Here is a 26,796-nt window from a genome sequence, read left to right as displayed (position 1 = left end):
TGTGTTTTCTCATAGTCTGGATTTTGCTGATTGGTATTATTTACTGTGTTAAGGTGTATTTGCTGTAAATTGGGAGTTAGATATAAAGGTGACCTGGGGGAGGGGAGGGGCGATGATCCTTTACAGGGTGAGATGTCTTCCATCAGAAGGCACGTCATGTCTGGTTCTCTTTTGGGGTTGTTAGCAATCGTTGATGGTTATTACCTAGGTATTTCATTAGGAGTTAGAAAAAATAATTCTATCATCCCTTCATTTATTAGCTGGAATTCTGTAGAGTGAACCTTCCTACTGTCAACTATTTTGCTATTCAGAGGTACAATTTGTATCTAAAAGGCAGGGTGAATGCTCCATTCTCTCCCTTTATTCACTAGTTTTCAAAATAATGAATTGGTTTTCCTACTATTATGCAAAAGCGACAAGTGAGGTTTTTTTGGTTTGGTCTTCATATCATTATGAACTCTTGGATTTAAATATACTTGGTGTGTTTTGATCCATTGTATTCATTACCTATATCGAAGCTCAAACAATCCCATCTTTGGCCCGTGGAGGCCTCTTCGGGTGGCTCTTGAGTCCTTTGATACAACCCTAACCCTCAGAGAGTGTGCCAGCTTTCCTGCTCTGGAGTGACGCAGACAGTACATTCCTTGTCCCAGACCATTTCTCCACTGAAAGGGAACTGGATCCCTTTCAGTGGGGAGTGGTTTTTAGACACCATATTCTGAGTGTGTAATAGCCTTTTGTGTAAAAGGAGGAAGACAAATAAACTGTATGGTAGTTAAATATTGGTGGGGAATAAAACAAAAGATACCAGTTTGGGGGCACTTAAGATATCACAGGTGATGAGTATCACTGGCCCTTAAAAGAAGACTAGATTTATTTTTCTGTGATGAAAAAAAGTATGCACATATTAACATATTGATCATTTTAATTACATTAAATAAAATTAGTATATTTTAAAACCGCGAACAACATCAGTGTCTCCCGACATTTCTGGGCTGTAGGTCTTGAGCAGTGGCAAGTTGAAGTCTGTGGTATTCTGACACCTGGTGGTGATTTTGGTTTCTGCAAGCAAATACTTAAACCTATGTTCTAGACATCATTCCTGATATTTTTATTCCTGATATTCTTTATTCCTGCAGTCTCATTCCTGAGGAGTTGCCTATAGGGGAGAGAGTTCAGCATATGAAACCTTGCTTTCTTATTTATTTCAATCTTAAAATTGAAATTGATTTCTAAGAAAGAAAATTAACTTTCAGATGGAATTCAGTCACAAAGAAGTATGTATTGAACATCCATCCACGTAACGCCTGGTAGTGATTTCATTCATTGTATTTCATTGGTATGGTTAGTCCTCACACATCTATCATTAGGTAGCTATCCTGTTTTCCATAGGAGAAAAACTAAGCCTAAGAATTAAAGTAATTTGCTCATAAACAGAAGCTAATAAGTGGCAGAAATTTTTATTTAGATCTTTGTACTCCAGAATATTGCAATCTTCCCAAATACCACATTGCCTCATCTTAAAGAATATAATAAGCATTTTAAACACTTAATGAAAAGGGCATGGTTTTTAAAATTTAATGAAAAATTAATTGCCAAATACGAATGGCTCTATTTGGTTTGGAGAAACAAAATGTGTTAGTCAATCTGTCTTTCATAGCCTGGGAATTGCTATCTAGATGTTTCAAACTCTATGCCATCACAGAAAAAAGTGAGTAATAGCAGGAGTGCCCGTCCGTTGCTTACCCATTATAGAAGAAAATGGTCGTCTGCTTTGCATGATTTTCTGTGTCATTATTAATGCTTCGTTAAACAGTAAGAACATTTGTGGTTGCTAAACTATGTAAACTTCTGCCACATACTCAAATCTGTTTTTGTTTATTTTACGTACTGGAGGTTTAGAGTGCGTCATACAACATGTAGGAAGCGACCAGGTGAAGAGCGTGATAACTGATCAGTGTGCAGTCGCCTGAAGGTTGGCCTCATGGATTATGAAGTCAGAATTTAGCTTAGTTAATTTCAGGATTTAGTTTCTTCCACAACTTATCACAAAGTTAAAAATCAACCTGACACTGCCTGCCAAAAGAAATATTTAGACCATTGGCTGCTTTAAAATCTATTATGGGCATTTCTTCTGGGGGCGTTCGGGTCTGATTAAACACATACTTCTGTAATCGCACGTAGTTATCACAAAACCCCACACCCCAGCAGTCCAGGGCACATTTCCTTTGATCTGGCCCTCCTCCCTGAATCTGCACGGAGAAGGCATCGTACACATCGCTGCAGAGAATGGTCAGCGGTCACCATCTTTTGTCTCCTCCGTTCACCCCTCCAGATCTTCAGAGTATACATTCCTGATGCTTTTAAAGTTTTCCAAAAACGCTCTAGTAGCAAGTAACATTCCAATTGAGAACCTTGTTCTTTATTATACATTAAAATATCAAATAAATGTTTTTTTGCCCTTTTCTGAATATTTACTGCTTACTGGTATGCACACTGTTTTCATTCTTCATTCATCATTCTTAACAATCTTGTGTCCTTGGGCCGTATTATCCATAGTTGGCCGAGTTTGTATGATTGAATGGTGCTGATGTTTGAGAACTTTCTTCTTCCGAAGATGATGATATAAAAAACTAGAATTTTAAATGTTCTTCATCAGCCTGTAAATGCTTTAAAATGTCCACTTGTATATCCTCAAGGTTACTGATACCTTGTGTCAACCTCTCACTAAATATGACATTTCACAGATGCAAAAATACAGCCCAGGTTGAATGAGATTTGCTCAACGTAAACCGACTGTTAGTGACACAGTCAGGACTAGAGCCTGTGTCTCTGACTCAAAGTACTTCTTGGAACTTTCTGAGTTAAAAACAGTCTTCCTTTTCCTTCAGGTTAAAATACTTCAAGCCACCGGCTTGCCACAGCATCTGTCCCACTTTGTATTCTGCAAATACAACTTCTGGGATCAACAGGAGCCGGTAATTGTTGCACCTGAGGTGGATACCTCATCCTCTCCTGTCAGCAAGGAACCTCAGTGCATGGTTGTCTTTGATCAGTGCAATGTAAGTGTGTTTTCCAGACTGGGGCAGCATTTAATTACTCAGGTCAAAACAAAAAACAACCCATATTTTGTTGAGTAATTTGGTACCAGTCTGTGTCTTGGATCAGGTTCTTAGAGTGGGGTTGGAGTCAAAGACTAAAGTGCCGTCAACACACTGTATGTACATGTTAACTTACACAACGTTATATGTCAATTATATCTCTGTAAGCCTGGGGGAAAAGCAGAACTATAGTGTCAGTGCATGTAGCTCCTCCAGCATCAAAAGTTAACTTTTGTGTGACTATATGTACATATGTCTGCTCTTCTCCAAAAGGAATCCATGTTTTGTATGAGTTACTGGAGAAACTGTCATCTGGGAAGGTTAGGAAACTAGTGTTTTAGAGAAAGTGAAGATAGAAGGGAGATAAGAACTAGCATTGTGGAGCCCCTAATATTCTGTTCAGCACTTTGTGATTCTTTCATTTGCTCTTTCCCACAGCTGTATTTGATGACAGTGCTTTTTTTAGCTGAAGAAGTTGGTTCAGAGGTCATTTGCCCATGGCTAGTAACTAGCAGAGCCGGGACTGTCAGATTCTAAATTCTCTTTTTCTACTTTATCTCACTTGAGCCATCTCATTTTTTTTTTTTTTTTGAGAGGTCTCTTTCTAATCTGTTTAAAACAGAAATACTTTTGTTGTGCTAAAGATCGAGAGAGAGAGAGAGAGAGAGATTCTATGACTTTTTAAAATAAACTTTTTTAGAGCTTAATCCTAATTATTGCAAGAGGCTGTTTTACATCTATCGTACAAAGATGGACAGATAGGAGAATTTTTTTTAAGTAGGTGATTATTTGCACTGATGATCAGTATTTATTTCCTTTCTCTCTTATTATTGGAGATAGTTAACTTCCTAAAAACTGGAAAAAATTGTTTTTCCAACACACTGCTGCCTTACTGGATGTAATAACTTTTATATCAAGACATAGATCATTGTTGTCATTCTTAATATAATTATTTATACTTTCAAAAATAGCTCCCAAAATATTGCTAACAAAATAGAATACAGTGCTGGTCTTTCACAATAGATTTTCAAGGTGAAAAGTTTTTTAAAAATCAGAGTTAAGAACCTCGGGCCATCTGAGCATTCATTATGGGTATTGGATGACAGTTTTGTCCTATGGCTAAAACATTCTATTTCTCTTCTCCATGATGAAGTGAGGATATGTCAGGTGTAAGTAATTGTAAGGTCACTAGAAGGTGTTTTCTTCTTCTGTACCTACTTCCTTTCAGGAATTTTCTGTTGGCATCACTGAAGACTTTATCGAGCATCTTTCAGAAGGGGCTTTGGCAATTGAAGTCTATGGCCATAAGATGAATGATCCTCGGAAAAACCCAACCCTGTGGGATTTGGGGATTATCCAAGCAAAAACACGCAGTCTTCGGGACAGGTGAATTTTAGATATCCCTCTGATTCCATTTATAATTTTAAAAAATTGCTAGAGATTAATATTGCCATTTATAAAGGTTACCCCTTCCTGAGCATTACCAGTATTCCAGTAACAGCTGGTGTTATGTCCACGGTATTAACAGCACAGTTAAACTTCCTTGGTTGAGTGAACTTTGAAGAGTGATGGGAAAAAGTTAAGAAATAGGTAGTTGAGAATGAAGTGTGAAATGAATTTTTGGAGAATAGGTTGCTTATCATTATGAAATACTTCTAATTAATCATCTGTAGAGAAAATAGATCAAGATATACTCTGGAATTCAGGTTTACATGGTTTTTTTTTTTAAATAAATTTATTTTTGGCTGTGTTGGGTCTTCGTTACTGCGTGCGGGCTTTCTCTAGTTGTGGTGAGCGGGGGCTACTGTTCGTTGCGGTGCGCGGGCTTCTCATCGCGGTGGCCTCTTTTGTTGTGGAGCACTGGCTCAGCACGCAGGCTTCAGTAGTTGTGGCACTCAGGCTCAGTAGTTGTGGCTCGTGGGCTCTAGAGCACAGGCTCAGTAGTTGTGGCACACGGGCTTAGTTGCTCCGCGGCATGTGGGATCCTCCTGGACCAGGGCTCGAACCCGTGTCCCCTGCATTGGCAGGTGGACTCTTAACCACTGCACCACCAGGGAAGTCCCTTACTTATTCTATCTTTAGCTCAAAGTTCTTTTCAAGTAGCATTAATCATGGAAGGAGGAAGGCTTACTTGTTGACCAGGATTTTAAACAGAAGAGTTAAAAGGAAAAGACTGAAAGAGCATATATTTGTACTGCATCTAATTATAGGTGAGAAGCAGATTTTCTTCTTTTTTTTGTATTTAGAAAGTTTTACCAAATACTAAATTAGACATTGGGATTTTTTTTTTTTGATTCTCTTATTGACCTCAGCAGAGATACTTGTCAAGTCACTAAAGCATACAGCACTACCTTTGCTGTATGAAAAGATAATCACTGCAACTTACTTCTGTACTTCTGATAACAGTGTTTAAATTTTTGAATAACCACTTTGAAATAGATTTGTAATTATCATACCTTTTTGAATGAAATAAAGGCATCGTTTTTAGTTCTGATGTTGTTTGTTGAACTTTGCTTTTAATTACATTTGCCAGTATGTATTTGTGTATTACTCACTGAACTATAGATAATTCTGCTGAGTTATTCTGTTTGGAGGTTATTTTCATCATTAATTCTCATGTGTAGGATCCTAAGCTGCCTGTATTGAAATAGAAATGTATGATTTTCCAAGAACTTCAACTATTTCCTAGATGGAGCGAAGTCACCAGGAAAGTGGAATTCTGGGTTCAAATCTTGGAACAGAATGAGAATGGTGAATACTGCCCTGTAGAGGTAATTCCTGCAAAGGACGTGCCAACAGGTGGAATCTTCCAACTCCGGCAGGTAATGAAATTTTTAATGTTAACATTGAATTCTTTGGTGTTGTAAAGGTTAATATTGGATTCCTTTTAGCAGAAACATCAGGGATAATGAAATCTAGATTGGCCAAGACCACTTACTAAAGTTTTCTCTCCCTTCATGTGTATTTTCTTTCATTTTCAAAAATAAAGCTGTTTACAGTATTTAAAACCAGCTTCTGTGAAGTTTAAGTAAGAAAAAGATAAGCTTTGGGGACTCCCCTAGTGGCACAGTGGATAAGGCTTGCGCTCCCAGTGCACAGGGGTTCCGGGTTCAATCCCTGGTCAAGGGAACTAGATCCCACATGCATGCCGCAACTAAGGAGCCAGCAAGCTGCAACTAAGGAGCCAGCAAGCCACAACAAGGAGCCCACGTGCTGCAACTAAGGAGCCCACCTGCTGCAACTAAGACCCAGTGCGACCAAATAAATAAATATTTTTTTTAAAAAAAGAAAAAGATAAGCTTTATAGTGACTTAGAATTGAACTGTAGGAAACAAAACAAACGTATCAAGCAGCATTAGAACATTTATAAAGACGAGGAGAGGCTGTGTGACATGGCAGAAAGAACAATCACTTCAGAGTCTAACATTCTGGGGTTTGGTTCTGGCTGTCCCATGGCCTAGCTGTATATCCGTGAGCAAATTCAGTCACCTCCCGGAACCTTTCCTCAGGTGTAAAGTGGAGCAGGGTGATAACACCAACTTTGTAGGGTTATTGTGAGGATTAGAAATACTGTATATGGGGCTTCCCTGGTGGCGCAGTGGTTGAGAGTCCACCTGCCGATGCAGGGGACACAGGTTCGTGCCCCGGTCTGGGAGAATCCCACATGCCGTGGAGCGGCTGGGCCCGTGAGCCATGGCATCTGAGCCTGCGCGTCCGGAGCCCCCGCTCTGCAACGGGAGAGGCCACAACAGTGAGAGGCCTGCGTACCGCAAAAAAAAAAAAAAAGAAATACTATATGGAGCCCAGTGCTTGATACATGGGAGATGAGAAGTGTTTTTCCCTCTGATGCCCACCAGTTCTCTGCTCCTCTGCAGGCACCAACTGGGTGTCTTGTAATTCAGTTCAGTTTGGACCCTAACTACCCAGAGCGAGCATCACACTCCACAGGTTTAAGGGCCCAGACTTACACAGGACTGCCCTCACTTCAGACACCAGCTGCAAGTATCAGGGCCCCAGGTCACCCACATTTCTGTCCTACTTGGCTACAGTTGAGGGTTCCCGCAACTCTCAGGTTTCATAGTTTGCTGGAATGACTCACAAAACTCAGGAAAGCCCTTTGCTTACTGTTACCAGTTTACTGTAAAAGATACAACTCAGGAACAGCCAAGCGGAAGAGCTGCACGGGGTAAGGTGTGGAGGAAGGATGAGGAGCTGCCGTGTGCCCTTCGCTGCGCCAGCTTCCCAGCACCTGACGTGTTCACCAGCCAGGAAGCTCTAACCCCATCATTAGTAGGTTTTTACGTAGGCGTGGTGGATGACAGCACTGGCCTTTGGTGATTAACCCCATCTCCAGCCCCTTTTTTCTCACTCCCTGAGGTTTTGGCGTAGGGCTGAAAGTTCCAACCTTCTGATCAAGGCTTGGTCTTCCTGGCGACCAGCCCCAATCCTGAAGCCACCTAGGGATCTGCCTAGAGTGACCAAATGAAAAGTCACATGGTTAAAAGACGCACCTATCACCTTTATCATTAAGGAAATTCCAAGAGTTTTAGGAGCTCTGTGCCAGGAACTGAGGACAAAGACCAAATATCTTTTCTATCTTACTTAACACGTTAGGTAAATAGGACACGTTAAGTAAATGCAGCTAGGTAGATGTGAATACCTGCCAGAAACCAATACAGCAGAGACACGTGTGGGACTTGTCACTTAACCCCAGACAGATGTGATCTGTAGTATCTGTGCTGCAAGTTAAAGATGAGAGTATCTTAATAGAATTTACATGTAAGACTTAGAAATACTCGTTTGCTATTCTTTACATGAAGTCAACATTTAGTAGAATATTATTGCCTGTGATAGTTTCCATACTTTAAAACAGTAGTAAAATATTAGAATGGCTCAAGAAAATGAATGTTGAAATCATTCAAAGCAAAATATGAGAAAAGGTTAAAGGAAAAAGTTTGCTTAAATAAGTTTCTGAATGTCTTAGGAGGAGGAAAATGATAAGCACTTGTTCTCTGACCCTAGCAAATGAATTTTAGCAAATCCATTCATGTATAGACAAGGCACTAAAAGCAAAAGGAAATTAGTTTAAAATATAGTGTGAGATATATACATAAAATAGGATTCATAAGGGTGTGAAGAACATCTTTTCCTGAACATCTGTTAAAACTATATATATCCTCTTTGGATGCCTTAGAAATTCTTCATCTCCCGGAAGGCAAGACCAGATAATTTTCTGTGGTTTAGTATAAATTGAATATTTAAGTGTTTTTCACACTTCTGGCAACCTTTACTAAAAGTGTTCAAAGATATCTTGGGTATATCAGGAAAGGCTTTTTTGAAGGATGTGCATCTTGACCTGGGTGGTGAAAGAATCATGTTGGAAGGGTTCTTCATATATAAATGGCAGGAATAAAGATAGAGGGTGGAATTAGGTAAGTTTGGGTAGAAAGTATCAGTAACTTGTAGGAAGAGCTAGAAGCAGTAACAGAAGAGGTTATAGAGGCTTGGGGCAGCTAGTTCATGGAGGGCCTTGGATGGTAGACTTATTAGAATTCAAAAGGGGAACCTATTGTTCTCCAACAGGAAAATAGCAGAGGAGAACTGATTAGATTAACTGCATGCATTTGCTAGTTTTGTAGTTAAAAAATAGTCAAATATCGGCAGTTACAAGAAGTTCACTAATAGTTTATGTATTGGTAAAGCTGTTCAAAGCTTTTCTGTGAAGCATTAAGCCATTCCTGGATCTTTTCCCTCCATTTTTCTCTCTCTTTATCCTGTATTCTCCCCCAAAGTATAGGTACTTCACCCTTCACGTTTGGGCGCACATTCAGAATAGGTCACTTCCTGTCTCAGGAAAAGTGAAAACCAAAGGTAGCTAATTGAAATGACTAAACTATTTCAGACAATTAAAATGTTTTCTTCTTTGCACAAAATATCTGATGCATAGTCCTCGGAAAATATTAAAGACATCTGCAACCCATCTCTTTAAATCTAGCTTGATAGAATCAATCATTGCCTAAGCTGATTTTCCTGATGATACAAAGCTCTTGGGAATTAAAATCCAATAGAAGAGGGGAAGGGTAACTGACTTGAAATTACATGTTGAGATTCTGTTTTTCAAATTCTATTTTACATTCCTAGAATTTATAAACCAACTTTGAAGTCAGTGATTGGGGATACTGAGAATTTTCTTTTAAAAATTACTTCATTGTAAATATTCAAAGTCACATAGTGTTTATTGTGAAAACATGCTTAAAGAAGGAACAGTTTCTTTCTGATCAATTCTTCATTTTGCAACTTGGCTTAAAATTATTTTATTTTGGGATGAGAGCAGTGAATTCAGGATAGTGTAATCATTCTTATTATTCTGATTGCTTATTTTTTAAAGTGGATCCTACTATATATACTGGCTTTGGTAATCTGCTTTTGTAAAAGAAGTCTAGTTAACATCTGTCACTGTACTCTTTAACTTATATATCATGTATGTTTTTCTATAGCAATATTTTAATGACCATGTAAATATTTCATTAATATACTATAGTTTAAGCAGTTATCAATGCTATACATTTAATTTGCTTCTAATTTCTTGTTATTCTTAACATTGCTGTAAGATTCTTTATGTACATATATGATTACTTAAAACAGGTTCCTAGAAAGTTGAATTGCTGGGTCAAGGGATTCTTATTTTTTAAGGCAAATTGCCCTGCAGAAAGCTTTACTGATTTATATTCCCACCAACAGTGTATGTAATTGCCTTTTTTGTAAACTTTGGGCAATATTGTAAATTGCCTTTTTAAAAGATAATTGCTAGCTTAGTAAGTGAAAATAAAGGTGTTTCATGCTTATTTTAATTTGCTTATTAGTAAGTGGAACATTTTATATTGTCTAGCCTTTTGCATTTCCTTTGTTAGATTGTTTTAAAGTTTTTTTTGTTGGAAAAAATATCTAAGCCATATATTTGTTCCTGATTAGTTTTTGAATTTGTAATTTACTGCTAAACATGTAAGATACGGTGAGATAGCATCTCTAAAGATAAATCTTTTCTCATCATCAGCCTGTAGGGGTCTCTCTAAACCAAATTTTTGGGAATCAAACCGATTTTGAGAAACTCTTAAAATTGTCTGTGATACAGGGGCAGTCCCGGCGAGTCCAAGTGGAAGTGAAGTCTGTGCAGGAGTCTGGGACTTTACCGCTGATGGAAGAATGTATATTGTCTGTTGGCATTGGATGTGTAAAAGTCAGGGCGCCGAGATCGGCCAAGACGCATGAAACCATCCATGTAAGTCTCTGTTGACAGACCCAACCAGACAAGAGAGTCTTTTGGAACCTGGCAGAAAACTGCCTTCCACAAACAATTCTTTCAGTATTTTATTTTCTTGGATATCTTTTTTTCTTTTCTTTTCTTTTCTTTTCTTTTTTTTTTTTTAACTGTATTGCATTTGCGTGGAACCACTGCACCAGCTTGTTGGTTTTCCCTGGTACACGGCAAAGTGAGGGTTAAAACATCTCAGCCTCCGGGAGTTCCTCAGTGCCTGATTTCCGCCCCCCCACCCCTCTGCAGAAACCCCCTGCTGGCTCATAAAGACTATTTGCCAGCAGGTGTTTGATTTCCCCTGGGGAGTGGGACTATAAACCCAGCAGGGGGAGAGTATTGTACTAGCTCCCTGAAAAGGTCAAATGAGGTTCTTCACTTTCCTATGAGAAGCTCAAGGTTTCACTCCAACTACCTGAAAACTGTAAAACCGAGAGTGAGGGTGAGCTTGGGTGGGAGATGAAAAAGCGTATTCGTTAAAGTAGAAAATATAAAGTATGGGAAAAGATTCAAACTTCTTTAGCGTAGTCTGATTCTTGGATAAATGATTGTTTCGGCTCTGCATAATATATTTTTTCTCTTAGGAGGAAGAGGAGGACATGGACAGTTACCAGGTAATGAAGCACGGGTTATCCTAGTCAAATAAGCTCGATTAAAGTACTAAATTACACATTCCTGAGTCTTGCCATGCTGTTACTTAGTAACTACACAATTAGTTTTGATTCAGATATTGCTTTGTCTGAAGTTAAAACAGAAGGTAACAATCATTTGTGACTGTTATCCTTTTCCAAACCTGGAGCTGCCCATCCAGGCCCCTGCAGATCCATTCTTCAGGTCCTCTTCCTTGCACTTGCTCTCTCCTTTTTCCCTGGCAGAGCTGTTGCAGACTTGGCTTCAGTCAAGCCACGCCCCTTAGGTATTTTCCATACTTTAAGCCAGGTCTCCTTTCCCTACTTCCTGGAGTCATACAGGTTTTGTTTTGTTTTTCCCCCCACCCCCCTTTCCCTAATCTCCTGCAAGATTTTGTTTACGTCTGATAAATTTTATTTTGTGAGTCTGGTTAGTCATCGTTTAGTACTGTCAGAGCTCTTCGGATCCTGATTATGTCAGCCAGTGCAGTCACCCTCCTGGTTTGGCTTCATTCTAATTGGATAAAAATGTCTGCTTTCCTATAAGTTGCTGATAAAAGTATTGAGGGTTAAATACAGAGTCCTGTGGCACAACCGTAGGGAATTCTTTTAAGCTGACGTTATTCCATTAATCACTATTCTTTGGATGTGATATTTCAGTCTTCTATAATTTCTTCCAAGTAGATCCATTGCGCATTTCTCCTTCTTGTCCACAAGAATGTCATGAGCTATTTGGTTAAGTGCCTTAGTGAAATCCAGATACCCCCAATATGCTCAGCATTCCACTGATCTACCCAGTCACGTAACGTTATTACAGAAGGAAATGAGGTAAGATGGGAGCACAGTCAGGTGTTGACTGGTAGAGTTGTTAGTCTGTTGGTAACATCCCGTCTGCCACCACCACCCCCCCCCACCCCGCCAAAAAAAAGAAACCCAACAGAAACTAGGGAGAGAAGCATTTACATGATTTGTAGATGCTGGTGAAACATGTTGAAGGCTGTAGTTAAGAAATCTGAAGAGTTCTTCCTATGGTTCTAAGGGATACAAATTTGAGGATTATCGAGTAGTATTTGTGATTTTTATCCAGCAAAGAGACCTTGTAAAAGATATTGGCTGCATGAGTGCTTGGAGTTCTACCCTTTGAGCCAATAGAAATAAAACTGGTTCTGGGGCTTCCCTGGTGGCGCAGTGGTTGGGGGTCCGCCTGCCGATGCGGGGGACGCGGGTTCGTGCCCCGGTCCGGGAAGATCCCACATGCCGCGGAGCGGCTGGGTCCGTGGGCCATGGCCGCTGAGCCTATGCATCCGGAGCCTGTGCTCTGCGTCGGGAGAGGCCACAGCAGTGAGAGGCCTGCGTGCCGCAAAAAAATAAAAATAAAATAAGGGAAAAACTGGTTCTGGATTATCAGAGTGCCCTTTCAGAAATGGTGTTACTCTAGTACAGTAATGCTTTAATTTCTGAAAGTTTCTATTCTGAATAATGGTTGGATTCAACTAGTAGTGGTAATAAAAATGTTAGGGTATAATACTTTACATTTTTGAAGCATATTAGAGTAAGGTAAGATAGAGTATCGGTTTCAGATATATTGTCTTGATGTTATATTTACTGTAATCCCCTTGTTTGCTTCTAGGATCGGGATTTAGAGAGACTACGTAGAAAATGGCTAAATGTGTTAACAAAGCGTCAGGAGTACTTAGATCAACAACTGCAAAAGCTTGTCAGTAAACATGGTATGAAAAGCAACTTCTAATATTCCCCCCCACCCCAAATCAGTGTGCTGTTAATTCCCATTTGCAGTTACATGAAATAAAAGTAAACGAACACATCGGTAGTGGGAATGGCGAGAACATAGGAATGGTGCTTATTTGTGTCACATCCTTTCCAAAGGACAGTTATCCACTTGTAAGGATGTCTTTGCATAGGTCTCCCTTCCCCCCCAACAAAGAGGAAATAGAGTATGTGCAGTAAACATTGTCCCTCAAAAATAACTAAAGGAAGATGCTCACATTTCTTGATTTCTGGTCCAGAGGCACGCGAGCCCTCTGACTCTCGAAGAGATCATCCCTGTGCTGTTCCACCGCAGGCCTTCCATGAACTGCAGACGGCGTCTCTGTGAGAGCACACCAGCCTCGCTAGCTTATAGTTAGTTTTTTATCGTGAGCTTTTTATCACGAATTAGGGAAGTAATAAGTTGCTAGTGAACCCTCCTCAACCAATACATGGAATATGGGAACATCCTGTGGATCACGTAGGACAAAGCGTAAACAGCAGGCAAGAAGTGGGACCCCTGTATTTGATCCTCATTCTTGATGTTCCAGATAAAACAGAGGATGATGCTGACCGTGAAGCTCAACTACTAGAGATGAGGTTGACTCTGACTGAGGAGAGGAACGCAGTCATGGTCCCCTCAGCCGGCAGTGGGATCCCAGGGGCCCCGGCAGAATGGTATGGGTGCTGCCCTGTGTCTTCTGAAGTTCTCTGTGCTCACGGAGCTGCCCACTTTCTCTATGAGTGTTGCCTCTGCTTTGATTAATGGATGACTTACCATAGCGTGTGGGGAATAAAGTTGTTTTAATTAGAGGAGGTGTTAAATTATTTTCATGAGTTGGAATAACTGTGACCTAAAACTGTTTTATTAAGTAATATTGTTTTTGGCCCAACTAATTAAGATTTCTGAGAATCTAAATCAATATTTAGTACCATTGCACTTAGCATTTAAAAAAATAGTTAATATGTTAATTACTTGGGTCATTCCCTTAAAAGACTATTCAGTCATAATAAAATTGCATCACCAGGTGTTTTTGATTTTGGTACTAGATTAAACTGAACTGTCAGCAAATGTTCTCTGCCACTTTATAGAAATTAAAAATAGTAAATTAAGCCACATGGGGCCCTTAGGTATATAACTTTATAAGAAAGTACATTTAAACAAGGGAGCTTCAACTTCAGTGATGAACAGGTATATGTGTTTTCTAAGACTAAGTTCTGATATTAGAGCGTATGATAATTATACATGGAAGCACCAGAGAAAAGAAGCCGCAGTGGCAGTTAAGTCTTTGTGGCATCTCTGATGTGAAATTATAGCTAACCCAGTACCCAGAATTATCGTTGGTTGACCTGTAATTGCTCTGCATGTATGAAGGCTGAGTCGTGAAGCACATGCCGCTGAGAAAGGCTGCTTTATTTGAGATGCTGTTGTTCGTTATGTTTTAGGACGCCGGTTCCTGGGATGGAAACACACATTCCCGTTATATTCCTTGACTTAAATGGTAAGTTAAGAGGTGCCGCCTTCCGAAGGCAACTCTGACAAATTAGTGTCCAAGTAACACTTAGATTCTAACGAGGTATGCAGTTAGGCAATTCTGTAAGCCTAAGGTTTGGGTCTGTTTTATGTGTGCCAAAGGACTCTAATCCTTGACAAAGAATGAATTTCCTGTAAGAATAGTATTTTTTTTTTAACAGTGATAGGTATGTCTCATCGTGATGTGTTCTCACATTTCGTTCTACAACCCATACTGCTTTGTGTGCTTTGTTCTCCCATCAGTTTAGGATGGCAGTAATGTTTTCCACACTTAAGATATTTTCTTCTTTAATTCTCAGGAGGACTCCTCTCCAGAAAGGACTAATAACTAGTGATGCTTATGTAGCATGTTGCTTTTATCTGGTGTCTTCTTAGCATTACCTAATGAATTTCTCACTTTATCTGTGAGTTCTTGTGCCATTCATCACTGCGTTGCCTATTTTTTTTTTTTTTAAGTAACTGTCATTTTTTTCCCCCTCATGTAAAATATTTTGGATGTGGCTACATTTTACAAATATTCTGTCTGAGGAGGGAAATAAAAATGAAAAGGTAGATTAAAGAGCTAAAAATAAGTTTGAAAGTCAGCATTTAAATTCCAAAGACATCTGCAGAAGAACTGTGTATTAAAATGAGCCATCCTAAATAGACAAGCTTGGATGTCCTCAGTGGTTTTCTTCTGCCCTGAAAGTATGTTACAGCATCTCAGGTATTTAGCGTCCTGTGCTGCTTGGCTTACTTGGACCTGTGAGAGTTTTTCATATCCACACGGAGTCAGAGAAGAGCACTTAGCCACTGGCACCGTACATCCACCTGTCGGGGTTTTAATGTATTGCCACAGCACTCGATCCTTCTTTGTTCTCTTGAGCCTTGGAGACTGAGGGCGACTCTGTCTTGTTCTTACCCGAGGTTCCTAGATAGGTGAGGGGTGTGTGTGTGTAGGAGGGTTAGAAAGTGGAAGAGAATAAGCTTCAAGAAGACCTATTAGTACGGATATTCCAAGACAGGAGCAGCACCCTGTTCAGCCTATGCGCATTCTTGGTCCACACAAGCCCACGTACTAGAAGAAATACTTTTGACGTTTACTTGCAAGCTTAAGATGCATAGGGAGTTGGGAGGGCCAGGCTTGGAAATGAACAACCAAAGGGCCACAGGGCAGCCCTTCAGTTTCTTAACTGTCGGATGATTGGAATCACTCTCACTCTCATTTCTTCAGTGCACTAAAAGACAGGGAATTGGGGTTCTAATCCTATCATTAACATTTATGGGCTGACCTGGTGTAACCTCTTGGGTTTCTTGGCTTCGGTTGCCTTCCATGTAAAATAAGGCACGGAGGTAGGAGATTGGATTTAGATAATTTCTTGAGGCGTTTTCCATCTCTAAGATCCGTGAACTGTTTAATGGTCATCTTCTGTGTGATGTAAGATTTCAGAGCCAAAAAGCAAATGAAATTTGAGGCAGGAGAATTCTGCTACTAAGCACATTGAAATTTAGCTGGTAGGGGTTATCCTTTAAAATGATCTCCATAGTGAATGGAACTTCTCTGCTTTTAGCTGATGATTTCAGCTCTCAGGATAATCTTGATGACCCAGAAGCTGGTGGATGGGATGCTACCCTGACTGGAGAAGAAGAGGACGAGTTCTTTGAACTGCAGATTGTCAAACAGCATGATGGAGAGGTAAATAAAGCGTAACTCGGGAAGACTGGATGAAAAGTAGTTTCTTTAACCTTTCCATGAGCCTTTGAAAACAATCAGCAAGGTAATCATTTCAGTGCTTACATTTCTCAAGAAATATAAATGAAAACCTTTCAATATGATTTCCAGAAAGAAGGGAACCACTTCCAGAAGGAGTAGACCAATCAGATCACATCCATTCACTGTTTTACTTCTTTTCCTGGTGAAGGATCTTTGTTAGTAATTCATAGTTCAGGTCAGCAGTGGTCTACTCTCTGGGGAAATGCTCCTGAAGTACATAGAGGTAAAATGGCACAGTGTTTGGGACTGACTTCGAAATGCTTTAGTGAAGACTTCTTAATAAGGGAGGAAAAGAATAGATGAAGCCACATGATAATGTTTGAATCTGAGTGATGGGTATACACTGGGGGCTTATTTTCTAATTTTGAGCATATTGGAAAAATTATAAAATATATTAAGGAAGGAAAGCCGACGTGATACTCTGAAGGACACATCATCACATAGTGAGTGGTATTCTGAAGATGCAAAACTTGAACTGCGGTGCATTCTGTAAAACAGTGGACCTGCACCCGTCTTTAATAAGTCAGTGCTGTGAGTGACAAAGAAAGCCTGGGGAACCAGCCTAGATGAAAGTAGACTAAAAGAACAGGACAGCTAAATGCAGTTTGTGATCCTGGGTCAGAGCAGTTGAAACATTTGAATATGGACTCTGTATTATATAGTAGTATTGTATTGATGTTAAATTCCTGAATATGATAATTGTCCTATGGTTAAGTTACAGGATGTCCTTGCTCTTAGAAGATACTTGCTGAAGTATGTAGAGATGCAGAGTTACCTGTCTATAACTTACTCTAAAGTGGTTCAGTAAAAAAACCCAAAAAACAACAGCAATACTGTGTGTGTTTGTGTGAGAGAGAGGGAAAAGGGCAAAATGTTAACAGGTGGTGAATCTACCTGAAAGAAATACAGGAGTTCATTGTACTCAATTTGCAACTTTTATGTTTGAGTATTTTTCAAAATAAATAAATTTTAGCTGTCGGCCAGGAACAGCCTGCTCTGTACTCCCTCGAGTCGGTGCCTGAGGCCACATCCTGGGATTCCCATGGTCTCCCAGGGCAGTTCTCTTAGCAGAGCTGCACTCATTGAGTGGCCTGCTCCACTTCAGCCCAAGCCAAGATGTTTCCTTGTGGGGTTTTGTGTTTTAGGAGGAGGGGGTGACTGTTCTGTCTTCTCTGCAGGTGAAAGCGGAAGCCTCCTGGGACTCCGCAGTGCACAACTGCCCTCAGCTGAGTAAAGGCACGCCCGCAGATGAGCGAGTGTTTCTCATCGTGCGGGTGACGGTCCAGCTCAGCCATCCGGCCGACATGCAGCTGGTATTACGCAAGCGCATTTGTGTCAGTGTTCACGGCCGGCAGGTGAGTCATTGATCCTAGTTGAAGAAATGACTTTGGGTCAGACACGAGGGCGGGGCTGTGGAAGGATTGCTCTGGCCTCCTGTCCCCCCAGGCTCTGTGAAGCTCTGAGCTTTTCTCTTTCAGTTGACTATTGCTGTCCTATAACCGTGCTTGCTTCAATCCCGGAACCCGTCAGCCTGACTTCCTCCTAGACGACCCTGAATTGTTACCCTGAATCTTTGTTACTGCAGAGGCACAGCTCACAGCCCTTCCTTTGGGTGCCATAGGGCCCTGTCAAGGCGAAGCTCACTGTTTTTGTCTTTGACTCTTCATCTGGGTCCTACAAGATGAGAATGTTCACCACAGATGAGCTGTTGTTTGTGCTGTTCACCATTTCGTTTTCCGTGCCTTTCTTTTCTTTCAGTCCTCTCTGCTGGTTCATTGATTGTGTATTTGGAGAGAGTACTCTGTCAAGCTTTGGGGTAAAAAGATGAATAAGAAATAATCTGCATCCTTAAAGAGCCAATGTCCACTGGCCTGTGAGTGTATAAGCAGACGACTCTCCTCTACTGTGGTAGCGCAGCTCAGAGGGTGAGAGTGCAGTCAGGGAAGGCTTCAAAGAGGAGGGGGCATGTGAGCTGCTCCGTTGCAGGCAGGGGTGGTTGGCAGGCAGAGGAGTCGCTGGCTATTTCACCGAGAGGAGGAAATATCCGTGCAGAGGTGGTGAGGAAGGAAAGGGCGTGGCAGCTTGGGGACCGTTAGAAGCAAAGTGTGACGGGGTGTGCTGCAGAGGCCACGGCTGTGGGCATCAACACAGTTGCAGCTAGGTTATGAAGGACCTTGTGCCGTATGAACCAGTTTAGTAGAAAACTTCTAGATAAGAATATAAAGGATTTCTGCTGTTGGTTCTGCAATGATACTATTTGGGAGGTTGGTTCTAGGGGTTCTTCTCAATACACTGGCTAAAACCAGGACAGATGAAAATAAATCTTTTCATTTAGAAGAGTACAGTCACGGTTGACAGAGTCCTGGATGTAATCTCCACCCCTAAAAATTAATCTTTAGTTCTAAATGTCACACTGATATCAATCTTTGAATGAAGACCGGCAGTGATGCTGTTAAAATTGCAGCTCTTTAGCTTGGCGATCGAGCATCAGTACATACAGGTCATGGCGTAGCTGTAGATGTATGTATATGCCGTGTCTCCCATTCACTCTTTTCTTGGTCTCTCTTTTCTCAGAAGTCTATTTTTAAATAAATGTATTTTATTTATTGATTTTTGGCTGCATTGGGTCTTCATTGCACATGCAGGCTTTCTCTAGTTGCAGTGAGCGGGGGCTACTCTTGGTTGCTGTGCGTGGGCTTCTCGTTGCGGTGGCTTCTCCTGTTGTGGAGCACGGGCTGTAGGCGCACGGGCTTCAGTAGTTGTGGCACGTGGGCTCAGTAGTTGTGGCTCACGGGCTCTAGGGTGCAGGCTCAGTCGTTGTGGCGCATGGGCTTAGATGCTCCACAGCATGTGGGATCTTCCCAGACCAGGGCTTGAACCATGTCCCTTGCATTGGTAAGCAGATTCCTAACCATTGTGCCACCTTATAAGTCTGGAGTCAAGAGTGAAGGGATGAAATAAATGCATTCTAAGAGGATAAAATCTTTTAAAAAGTTAACTAAAGATCACTGAATTATTATTAAGTTTGTGAAAATATGTACTTCTGAGACCAAACAGTTTTTTTCCTATTCTGTTTGGGGTCTTTTACCTATTTCCTACTTGGCTTTTGCATGAGGGAAAAAGGTTCAGTGTCAGTTTAATATTCTCTCTTATTCTTATCTTTATTCACCAATTATATTCTGCCCTCATCCGTGCTCTCTTTAACCTCTACAGGATGTTCAGTCTTAGCAACATCTTCAAATGAGTCATCTATGCATTAATTCAACAGTTCAATTCTTAACCGTGCAAAGAGCACAGTCAGCATAAACAATGACCATGCACTCTTAAATCATTCTTCATAATGATCCTGCTTTGGTCAAGAATTAATGCCTGGACTTGTCAATATTCATAGTGCAAAAAAAGGATAAGGGTCACCAGCCCTTCCTTACATCTTCGTTAGAAGGTCATTTTATCTTGTAGAAGTCAACAGTCTTATTTCTGTAGCCTTTCAGCAGAGTTGAACCAGATGCCTAGTGTGGTTCCAGAGTTTAGGGTTTGTACTTTTCATATATTCGGTATGGGACCTGTCACGTGGCAGGCATCATATAAATTGGTTTGGGGCACTAAGACAAAGTTGAGGAACTTATATGTAGTGATTTGGATTCTGACTTATATTGGAAGTATGTTCTTTTCCTTTTTGGTTAGAGTGAATGTGGTGTCGTTTATGCTGTCTCTTTGTTAATGAAAACTCAGTTTTTGAGGTGGGAAACCATGTCTTCTATTTTGTTTTTCTCTAGGGTTTTGCTCAGAGTCTCCTAAAAAAGATGTCACATCGAAGTTCTATTCCAGGCTGTGGAGTGACCTTTGAAATTGTCTCCAATATTCCAGAGGTGAAGGATCATATGAAATTTGAATATACTAAAAATAAACATGTAGAAAGAGCAAACTCCCTGAAAAGTCACCTATGCAAGAAATGTGTGTTAAATGAAAATGTATATTTAGGAAAATGTTATAGATTTGTAGAGGAATTTCCTAATCTTCACTTGATTCAGAGTAAAATGTACTTGTGTGGCTTTAAAGGTTTTGGTTTTAGTATTTTGTTAAAGAAGAATCTTTTGAAAAGCAAATCAACACCTTTTTACCCACAGAAGAGGGTATAACCCTTGAAGGAAGGCAACACAGCATAACATAGAGTTTCAGGGTTTCATTTTGGAATGAAACAGAAATCTTGTTTCTGTCACCTCTTAGTGACGTGAACTTGGGTAAGTTACTTTGAGCCTAAATTTTTTCTTTTATCAAATTGGGTTAGTGATACCTTCTGTACAGGGTTTTTTTTTAAGGATTAAATGAGACAATATACACAAATTGTGTACATGCTAAACAATAAATTGTAATTGCTATTATTATTATAGTTACTATTATTATTTTTCTTTCTGAGCTAATTCAGATATGCACAGGAATCAAACAGCTAGAGCTGAAAATACCCCTGACAGGAGCTTGCTGGAGGATGTAGTTTATATGTGCTTCCTAGTACTTAATTCCTGATTTAGACAGATTTGTGCACTTGGTTATTGACATAGCTAGTAACAAGTCCTTCCTTACAGGAGTAGGAGAAGTGAGGGGTCTAAGAAAAGGACCCAACAAAAAAGACAAGAGTGGCTCCTTCTGCCACATTGACTATCCAAAATCGGGGAGTGAGTGGGGAGGTCCAGGCTGTGCTGCCCTTGGGGGTGGAAAATGGGAATGGGACCCTGGGGCGAGCACTCCCTCCTAAGCACACCATCCATGGTGCCTTCATTCTCTTGATTCAAGGGCTCAGTGCTTGTTGATTGATTCTGTTGATTATTTGAACAATAGATGGACAATATATATTTTAAGACAGATCAGGTTTTGGAAGAGTGAAAAGATTGCACAGTACTTAGGCTTTGTTTTAGAGTACTTATATCACAGAACACTCTTCCTCTCAAATAATGTCAAATAGTGACTAATTCTTGCCTGGACCTTCAAAGTATTAGGCTTACATAGCACATATTAACTGTTTATTTAATTTGGAGCCTGCTGACCATTTAAAAATTGAGCCCCTTTCTGAGTTAGACAAGCTGCAAAATCTTGGATCTGGAATATATTACTCTTTGTATACTTATATGTGGGGTTAGAGATTTACTGTTTATTCTCTGTATCTGAGTGTTTGCTCTTTTTTCCAGTTGTTTCAGATCTTAACTCTATAAAACGGTTTGAATGCAGTTGAGAAACAGTGACACTTGCAGTGAACTATCTTCAGTTTTTCCTTTTCTCCCATCATCTTTCTTCTCTTCTCTCCTCATTTGTAGTTTTTTTTTTTTTTTTTTTTTGCTGTGTTGGGTCTTCATTGCTGCGTGTGGGCTTTCTCTAGTTGCGGCGAGCGGGGGCTACTCTTCATTGCAGTGCGCTGGCTTCTCATTGCGGTGGCTTCTCTGTTGTGGAGCATGGGCTCTAGGTGTGCAGGCTTCAGTAGTTGCGGCACGCGGGCTCAGTAGTTGTGGTGCATGGGCTTAGATGCTCTGCGGCACGTGGGATCTTCCTGAACCAGGGCTCGAACCCGTGTCCCCTGCATTGGCAGGTGGATTCTTAACCACTGCACCACCAGGGAAGTCCCCCATTTGTAGTTTTCTTATCTTCTTTAACAGTGCTTTTATTCTTCAGGTGATACGGTTTTTCAAAGGGCAGAAATGTGGGGAAATCAGCGGAAAGATAAACACATAGCCTCACGTGATGGGGCTACCTATTAATAATTAGCTAAATGTCGTAAGTTGGGAAGTGTTAGGGTCACATTATCAAATCCTGATGATAAAGACAAAGGAAAAGTGAGACTTAAAGCTTATAGTGTAAGGACTACACTAGTTTATTTTTTATTTCAAAATAAAATAGAAAGCTTCTTAAAAGCTAGAATTCATCATGAAAAAGCCTGGAAAAGTTCTTTGTGTTCCATATTACAGAAGCTTTGAGGGCTTGGTAGCAAAAAGAAGTAGTCATAGACCAGAGAGCAACAAGAGATGGTTTCACCTTTCTTCCCTTTTTTTTTTTTTAAAGCAGCTAGAATGCTTTCATTGCTAATGGGAGTGTAAAATGATACCACCACTGGCAGCTGATCATAAAGTTAAATAGACACCTACCCCGTGACCCAGTAATTCTACTTCTAGGTCCTTACCCAAGAGAAGTGAAAGCATATATCCATAAAGATCTGCCCAGGAATATACAAAGCAGCTGAATTCAAAATAACCTAAAACTGGAAACAACCCAAACATCCATCAACAGACGAATGGATACATAAATTGTGGCATCTCCATACTGTGGAGTATTACTCAGCCATACAAAGAAATGAACTGTGTGAACGAATCTCTAAATCACTATGCTAAGTGAAAAGCCAGGCGCCAAAGGGTGTCGTTCCATTTATGTGAACTTCTAAAACAGGTGAACTAATCTGTGGTGAAAGAAACGACCTTGCCTTGGGGGAAGGGTAGGGGTCGAACTTTCTGAGGAAATGGAAATGTTTTATTTCTTGTGTGGATAACATGGATATATAATATATACATTTCTTTAAAACTCAGGTATCCTCTTTCTTAGAAAATCAGGATATTCAGTGGTTAAAAGAATACTCTATCAGGAGTCAGGAGACCTAATTCTAGTCTTGCTTCTTTTGCTAATTATGCGACCTGACCTTCCTCTTTCCTCATTTGTAAAATGAGGATGATTCCGGGGCCCAAACGAATTACTGTAGGAGACAAAAGTTTTGTGAACTTAAGCTGTCTTCTGAATTTTTCCATATTTTATCCATTCTAAGGCTTATGTAAATTTTTTTACATAAATTCGTTTATTTTATTTATTTATTTTTGGCTGCCTTGGGTCTTCGTTGCTGCACGCAGGCTTTCTCTAGTTGCGGTGAGCAGGGGCTACTCTTGGTTGCAGTGTGCGGGCTGCTTGTTGTGGTGGCTTCTCTTGTTGTGGAGCACGGGCTCTAGGCGCACGGGCTTCAGTAGTTATGGCACGTGGGCTCAGTAGTTGTGGCTCGCGGGCTCTAGATCGCAGACTCAGTAGTTGTGGTGCACGGGCTTAGTTGCTCTGCGGCATGTGGGATCTTCCTGGACCAGGGCTCGAACCCGTGTCCCCTGCGTTGGCAGGCAGGTTCTTAACCACTGTGCCACCAGGGAAGCCCGTAAGGCTTATGTAAATTTAAAAGAATATTTTTGAAGTTAGAATGTGTCTTATAATTGATGATATCTTAAAGTTAATTGGCAGAGTTTTTTTCCCTCCTTAGTGGTATATGTCTTTTCTTAAAGTCGATGGTATCTTAAGATGCAGTGGCATGCGGATATATATTTTGTAGTCTTTGACGTTACTATAACAAATTCACCAGTAAAAAAAGTATCTCATTTTTCCTGAGAAGAGTACTTTGTTATGAGCAATATGAGCTTGAGATACCTGACTACATTAACAAAGTCCCTCCCTGACTTGCAAACATCCCATTTATATGCCTGGACCAGTTATGTCCAGGGAGCTGGGTGAGTGAGAATTTGCTTAGTTACTTCTCTTCTCGGTCAGCTTCCAGCCTTCGGCCTCTGCCACTGCAGAGTTGTGGATTGAGACCACACTTGGAATATGTAGTCTGGGAGGCTGCTTAGCAAAAGGGTTGGAACCCAGCCCTTCTTTCCATTCTTAGCCTCCATACCTGTGTCTGTCTCCTGCAGGAGTTGTTTGGATCCCAGACGTATCCAGCTGGTACCCCAGCTCCTCAGTCCTCCCTCTGGCCCCCCAAGATATGTTCAGGAAGTACTATTGTGGTTAGATTTCCAGCTAGCCCACCAAATCCTTTCTAACCAGGAATGTCTTTGTTTGCAATGGAAATGTAGGAGAGAACAGTTTTGTTGAAAATGTGCTGTGTTTCAGCTGCTCTGTGTTTAACCAGCCTTTCAAGTGAACCGAACCACCATTTATACCATGATTTCTGTGGGAAAATGCATTTTGAGTTCCGAAAGCTGACTTTAAAATGGAATTTGGAATACATCCCATTTGTTCGTTCAGTACTCTTGTGTGTATTTGTATAATCAGGAAGCTTTTGTAACATTTTCTTCTGCAAGGTACTTAATTTTAATATACAATTTTCCATTCTCCAGGATGCCCAGGGAGTAGAGGAACGAGAAGCATTAGCAAGAATGGCAGCTAATGTTGAAAACACGGCTTCTGCTGACTCGGAGGCATATATTGAGAAATACCTCAGGAGCGTGCTGGCAGTGGAGAACCTTCTCACGTTAGATCGACTTCGCCAGGTCAGCCGACAGAGCTGGTGGCCATGGTGCCAGCCCAGCCTGACTCTGGGTTTGACTTTCCACAAGTCACATTATTGTTACATCTAAACGTTTGAAGCCTCTAAGTGGAGCATATTAATTTAGATTAAACTTGCTGGGTAAGTCTTTGAAGATACAGACGCTACTGGAAAGTTACTTTTTGCAAGACCCTAAATGGTATCTAGTGGCCATTTGGAAGTAGTGGAAGAGAATATGTAACTCTTGGTGGCTAAGTATCTTAGAAATTCCTTGATACTGGGTCATAATGTCACAGAAGGTAGAGTGCTGTGCCCTTCTTTGCCTCCACAGCCTCGGAGTGGATCTCTAGAAGGGAAAACAGAAGTGCCAGCCGTAAACCTAAGCCTCAGAGAAACCCTGAGCTCCATTTTATGTGACAGTGTTGAGACTTTTTTTTTAACCAAAAATACGAATGAAAAATAAAAGAGAATGGTCTGCTTTTAATAGTCTTTCTCTTGGGACTGACTTCTGGCCAGCTTCAAGGGGGCCGTCAGTAGATACAGAAAAGAATGATCCAGGTAACCTGTCCGCTGTTGAATTAACTTTGAGTATTCCACAGTGATGGCAATTGAGTCATTCTGTCGTGTGAAGTAACAGCCGTCCTTTAAAGAACTAGGAATGTGTCCATAGCTCAGCCTGCTTTAAGATACTGTTACTTTGGAAGTGTGTCTCTCATGTGTATTTTTCGTCTGTATTTTCTCTGACTGACAGGAAGTTGCAGTGAAGGAACAGTTGACAGGAAAAGGGAAGCTGAATAGGAGGAGTATTAGCTCTCCAAATGTGAACAGAGTGAGTACCTGGAACCCCATTCTGTGCTCTGCTTTCGCTCCTCTTTCCTTGGATAACTCCTTCCCATCCTTTGAATCTCATCTTGGATATCATTTCCTTCTATGAACTGATTTAAGTGTCCCCATTCTCTACCCTGAAGCATCGGTGCACCCCTCTGTCACTGCCCTTCCTGATTTTACAGGGAAAGTTCCCATATGAGTCCCTCTGTAATGTTTCTCCTTTATCTTCATGTCGCCAGTGCCTGGCACACTGACTCTGTTAGGTGAGTGCTTGTTGCACTAAAGCAAAACTAGCCGAGTGCCTAGGGAAACTGTTTGAATTTTCTAGGCCAAACTGAATGACTTATAAATTGAGGAGAAGTCTGGACTAGGTTTATAAACTGTGATTTATCTCTACTTTCCTTACTTTTGATAAAGATATGAATATGAGAGATAGTACACCTTTGTCTGAACTTGTTACCCAGAAAAACCATGGTACAAGCATTGAAATAAAGAGCAGCTGACCCTTAGCCTTGGTGTTGGAGAGGACCCAGTGAGAGGCAGGACGGGTCTCAGGCTGGAGGGCCCATGTGGCCCCGCGAGACTGAGTGACGTCACTGATGATCTCAGACAGAAAGATTGGGAACATTCTCAGGCAGTAAAAAATACCACTTTAACTCAGCGTAAATATCTTCTCATTCCTTCAGAAAATGATCTACTAAAATGCACTGGTATGTGCAGAGATTTGGTATTTAGAATCCTATGGTTTAAAATAAATAGTTTGCGTGTATACATTTGCTACAATACCCAGAGAAAGGAGTCGTCCGATTAGGACAGGGTAGGGTAACCAGTAACCTGGTATCCTTTAAATAGAAGGGGATAAACAAATGAAGCGTCTCTTACTCGGGCCCAGCCAGCTGTTGCCTCAGTGTACACTGGATATCTGATGTTATACAAACCTCCCATCTTAAAAAATGTTAATTCAATTTTTAAAAAAAAAAACTGCACCTGACAGTGTCCCAAAGGCCACTAGTCTAGTTTGTAACTTTGGTCTTGCCAGCCTGTCTGATACCATCCAACTTCAACATTCTGTTGATTCGGTTTTCAAAGTCTTGTATTTCCAGGACCATAGATCTATGTACTTTTGCACATGAAGGACTAATCCCCCTCTTTATTTCTTGTTTAGCTGTCTGGCAGCCGACAGGATCTCATTCCATCCTACAGTCTAGGTAGCAACAAGGTGAGTATTTGTAACTATTTTCTATCAGCCTTAACCCGTTTCCCATTCCAGCTTTCCTCTTCTCAAATATCACACGCTAGTTTTGCGTGCCAGATTTTCTCCCAGTTTTCTATACTGTGTGAAATTTATTGGAGAGCGTTGAGTTCATTTCTTTTTATCTGCCAGTTAAAATAATGTTACCGAGACCTTATTATTACTCTACTTTCTAAGGGTTAAAAAACAATTTAGTTGCTTAAGTTCTTCTGTTGAAAATATTCTTCCTGTTTGTGTCAGAAAAGGAACTTCATGTCAGATTTTTAATAGTAAAATATTGATGAAATGATTGAAAATATGTGAGGAATAAGATCATGTCTAAAAGTTAATATTATTTGTTAG

At 40.6% G+C, this 26,796-nt stretch overlaps 1 protein-coding gene across 1 annotated transcript in view; it reads left to right on the top strand.

Annotated features, from left to right (window-relative positions):
- The window catches only part of KIF13B (kinesin family member 13B), a 187,740-nt gene that overhangs the window by 114,693 nt on the left and 46,251 nt on the right, over nt 1-26,796 (top strand). The window contains exons 22-35 of the mRNA XM_082657347.1: nt 2,892-3,062; nt 4,330-4,487; nt 5,791-5,923; nt 10,234-10,380; nt 10,998-11,027; nt 12,673-12,772; nt 13,361-13,487; nt 14,256-14,311; nt 15,894-16,018; nt 17,275-17,451; nt 19,873-19,965; nt 24,226-24,378; nt 25,126-25,203; nt 26,368-26,421. Coding sequence (XP_082513473.1) covers nt 2,892-3,062; nt 4,330-4,487; nt 5,791-5,923; nt 10,234-10,380; nt 10,998-11,027; nt 12,673-12,772; nt 13,361-13,487; nt 14,256-14,311; nt 15,894-16,018; nt 17,275-17,451; nt 19,873-19,965; nt 24,226-24,378; nt 25,126-25,203; nt 26,368-26,421 — 1,602 coding nt within the window. The remainder of the gene's footprint in view (nt 1-2,891; nt 3,063-4,329; nt 4,488-5,790; nt 5,924-10,233; nt 10,381-10,997; nt 11,028-12,672; nt 12,773-13,360; nt 13,488-14,255; nt 14,312-15,893; nt 16,019-17,274; nt 17,452-19,872; nt 19,966-24,225; nt 24,379-25,125; nt 25,204-26,367; nt 26,422-26,796) is intronic.

This window comes from Grampus griseus (genome assembly GCF_964374135.1).
Source record: "Grampus griseus genome assembly, chromosome: 6".
Taxonomy (NCBI): domain Eukaryota; kingdom Metazoa; phylum Chordata; class Mammalia; order Artiodactyla; family Delphinidae; genus Grampus; species Grampus griseus.
This window is presented reverse-complemented; position numbering and strand designations above follow the sequence as displayed.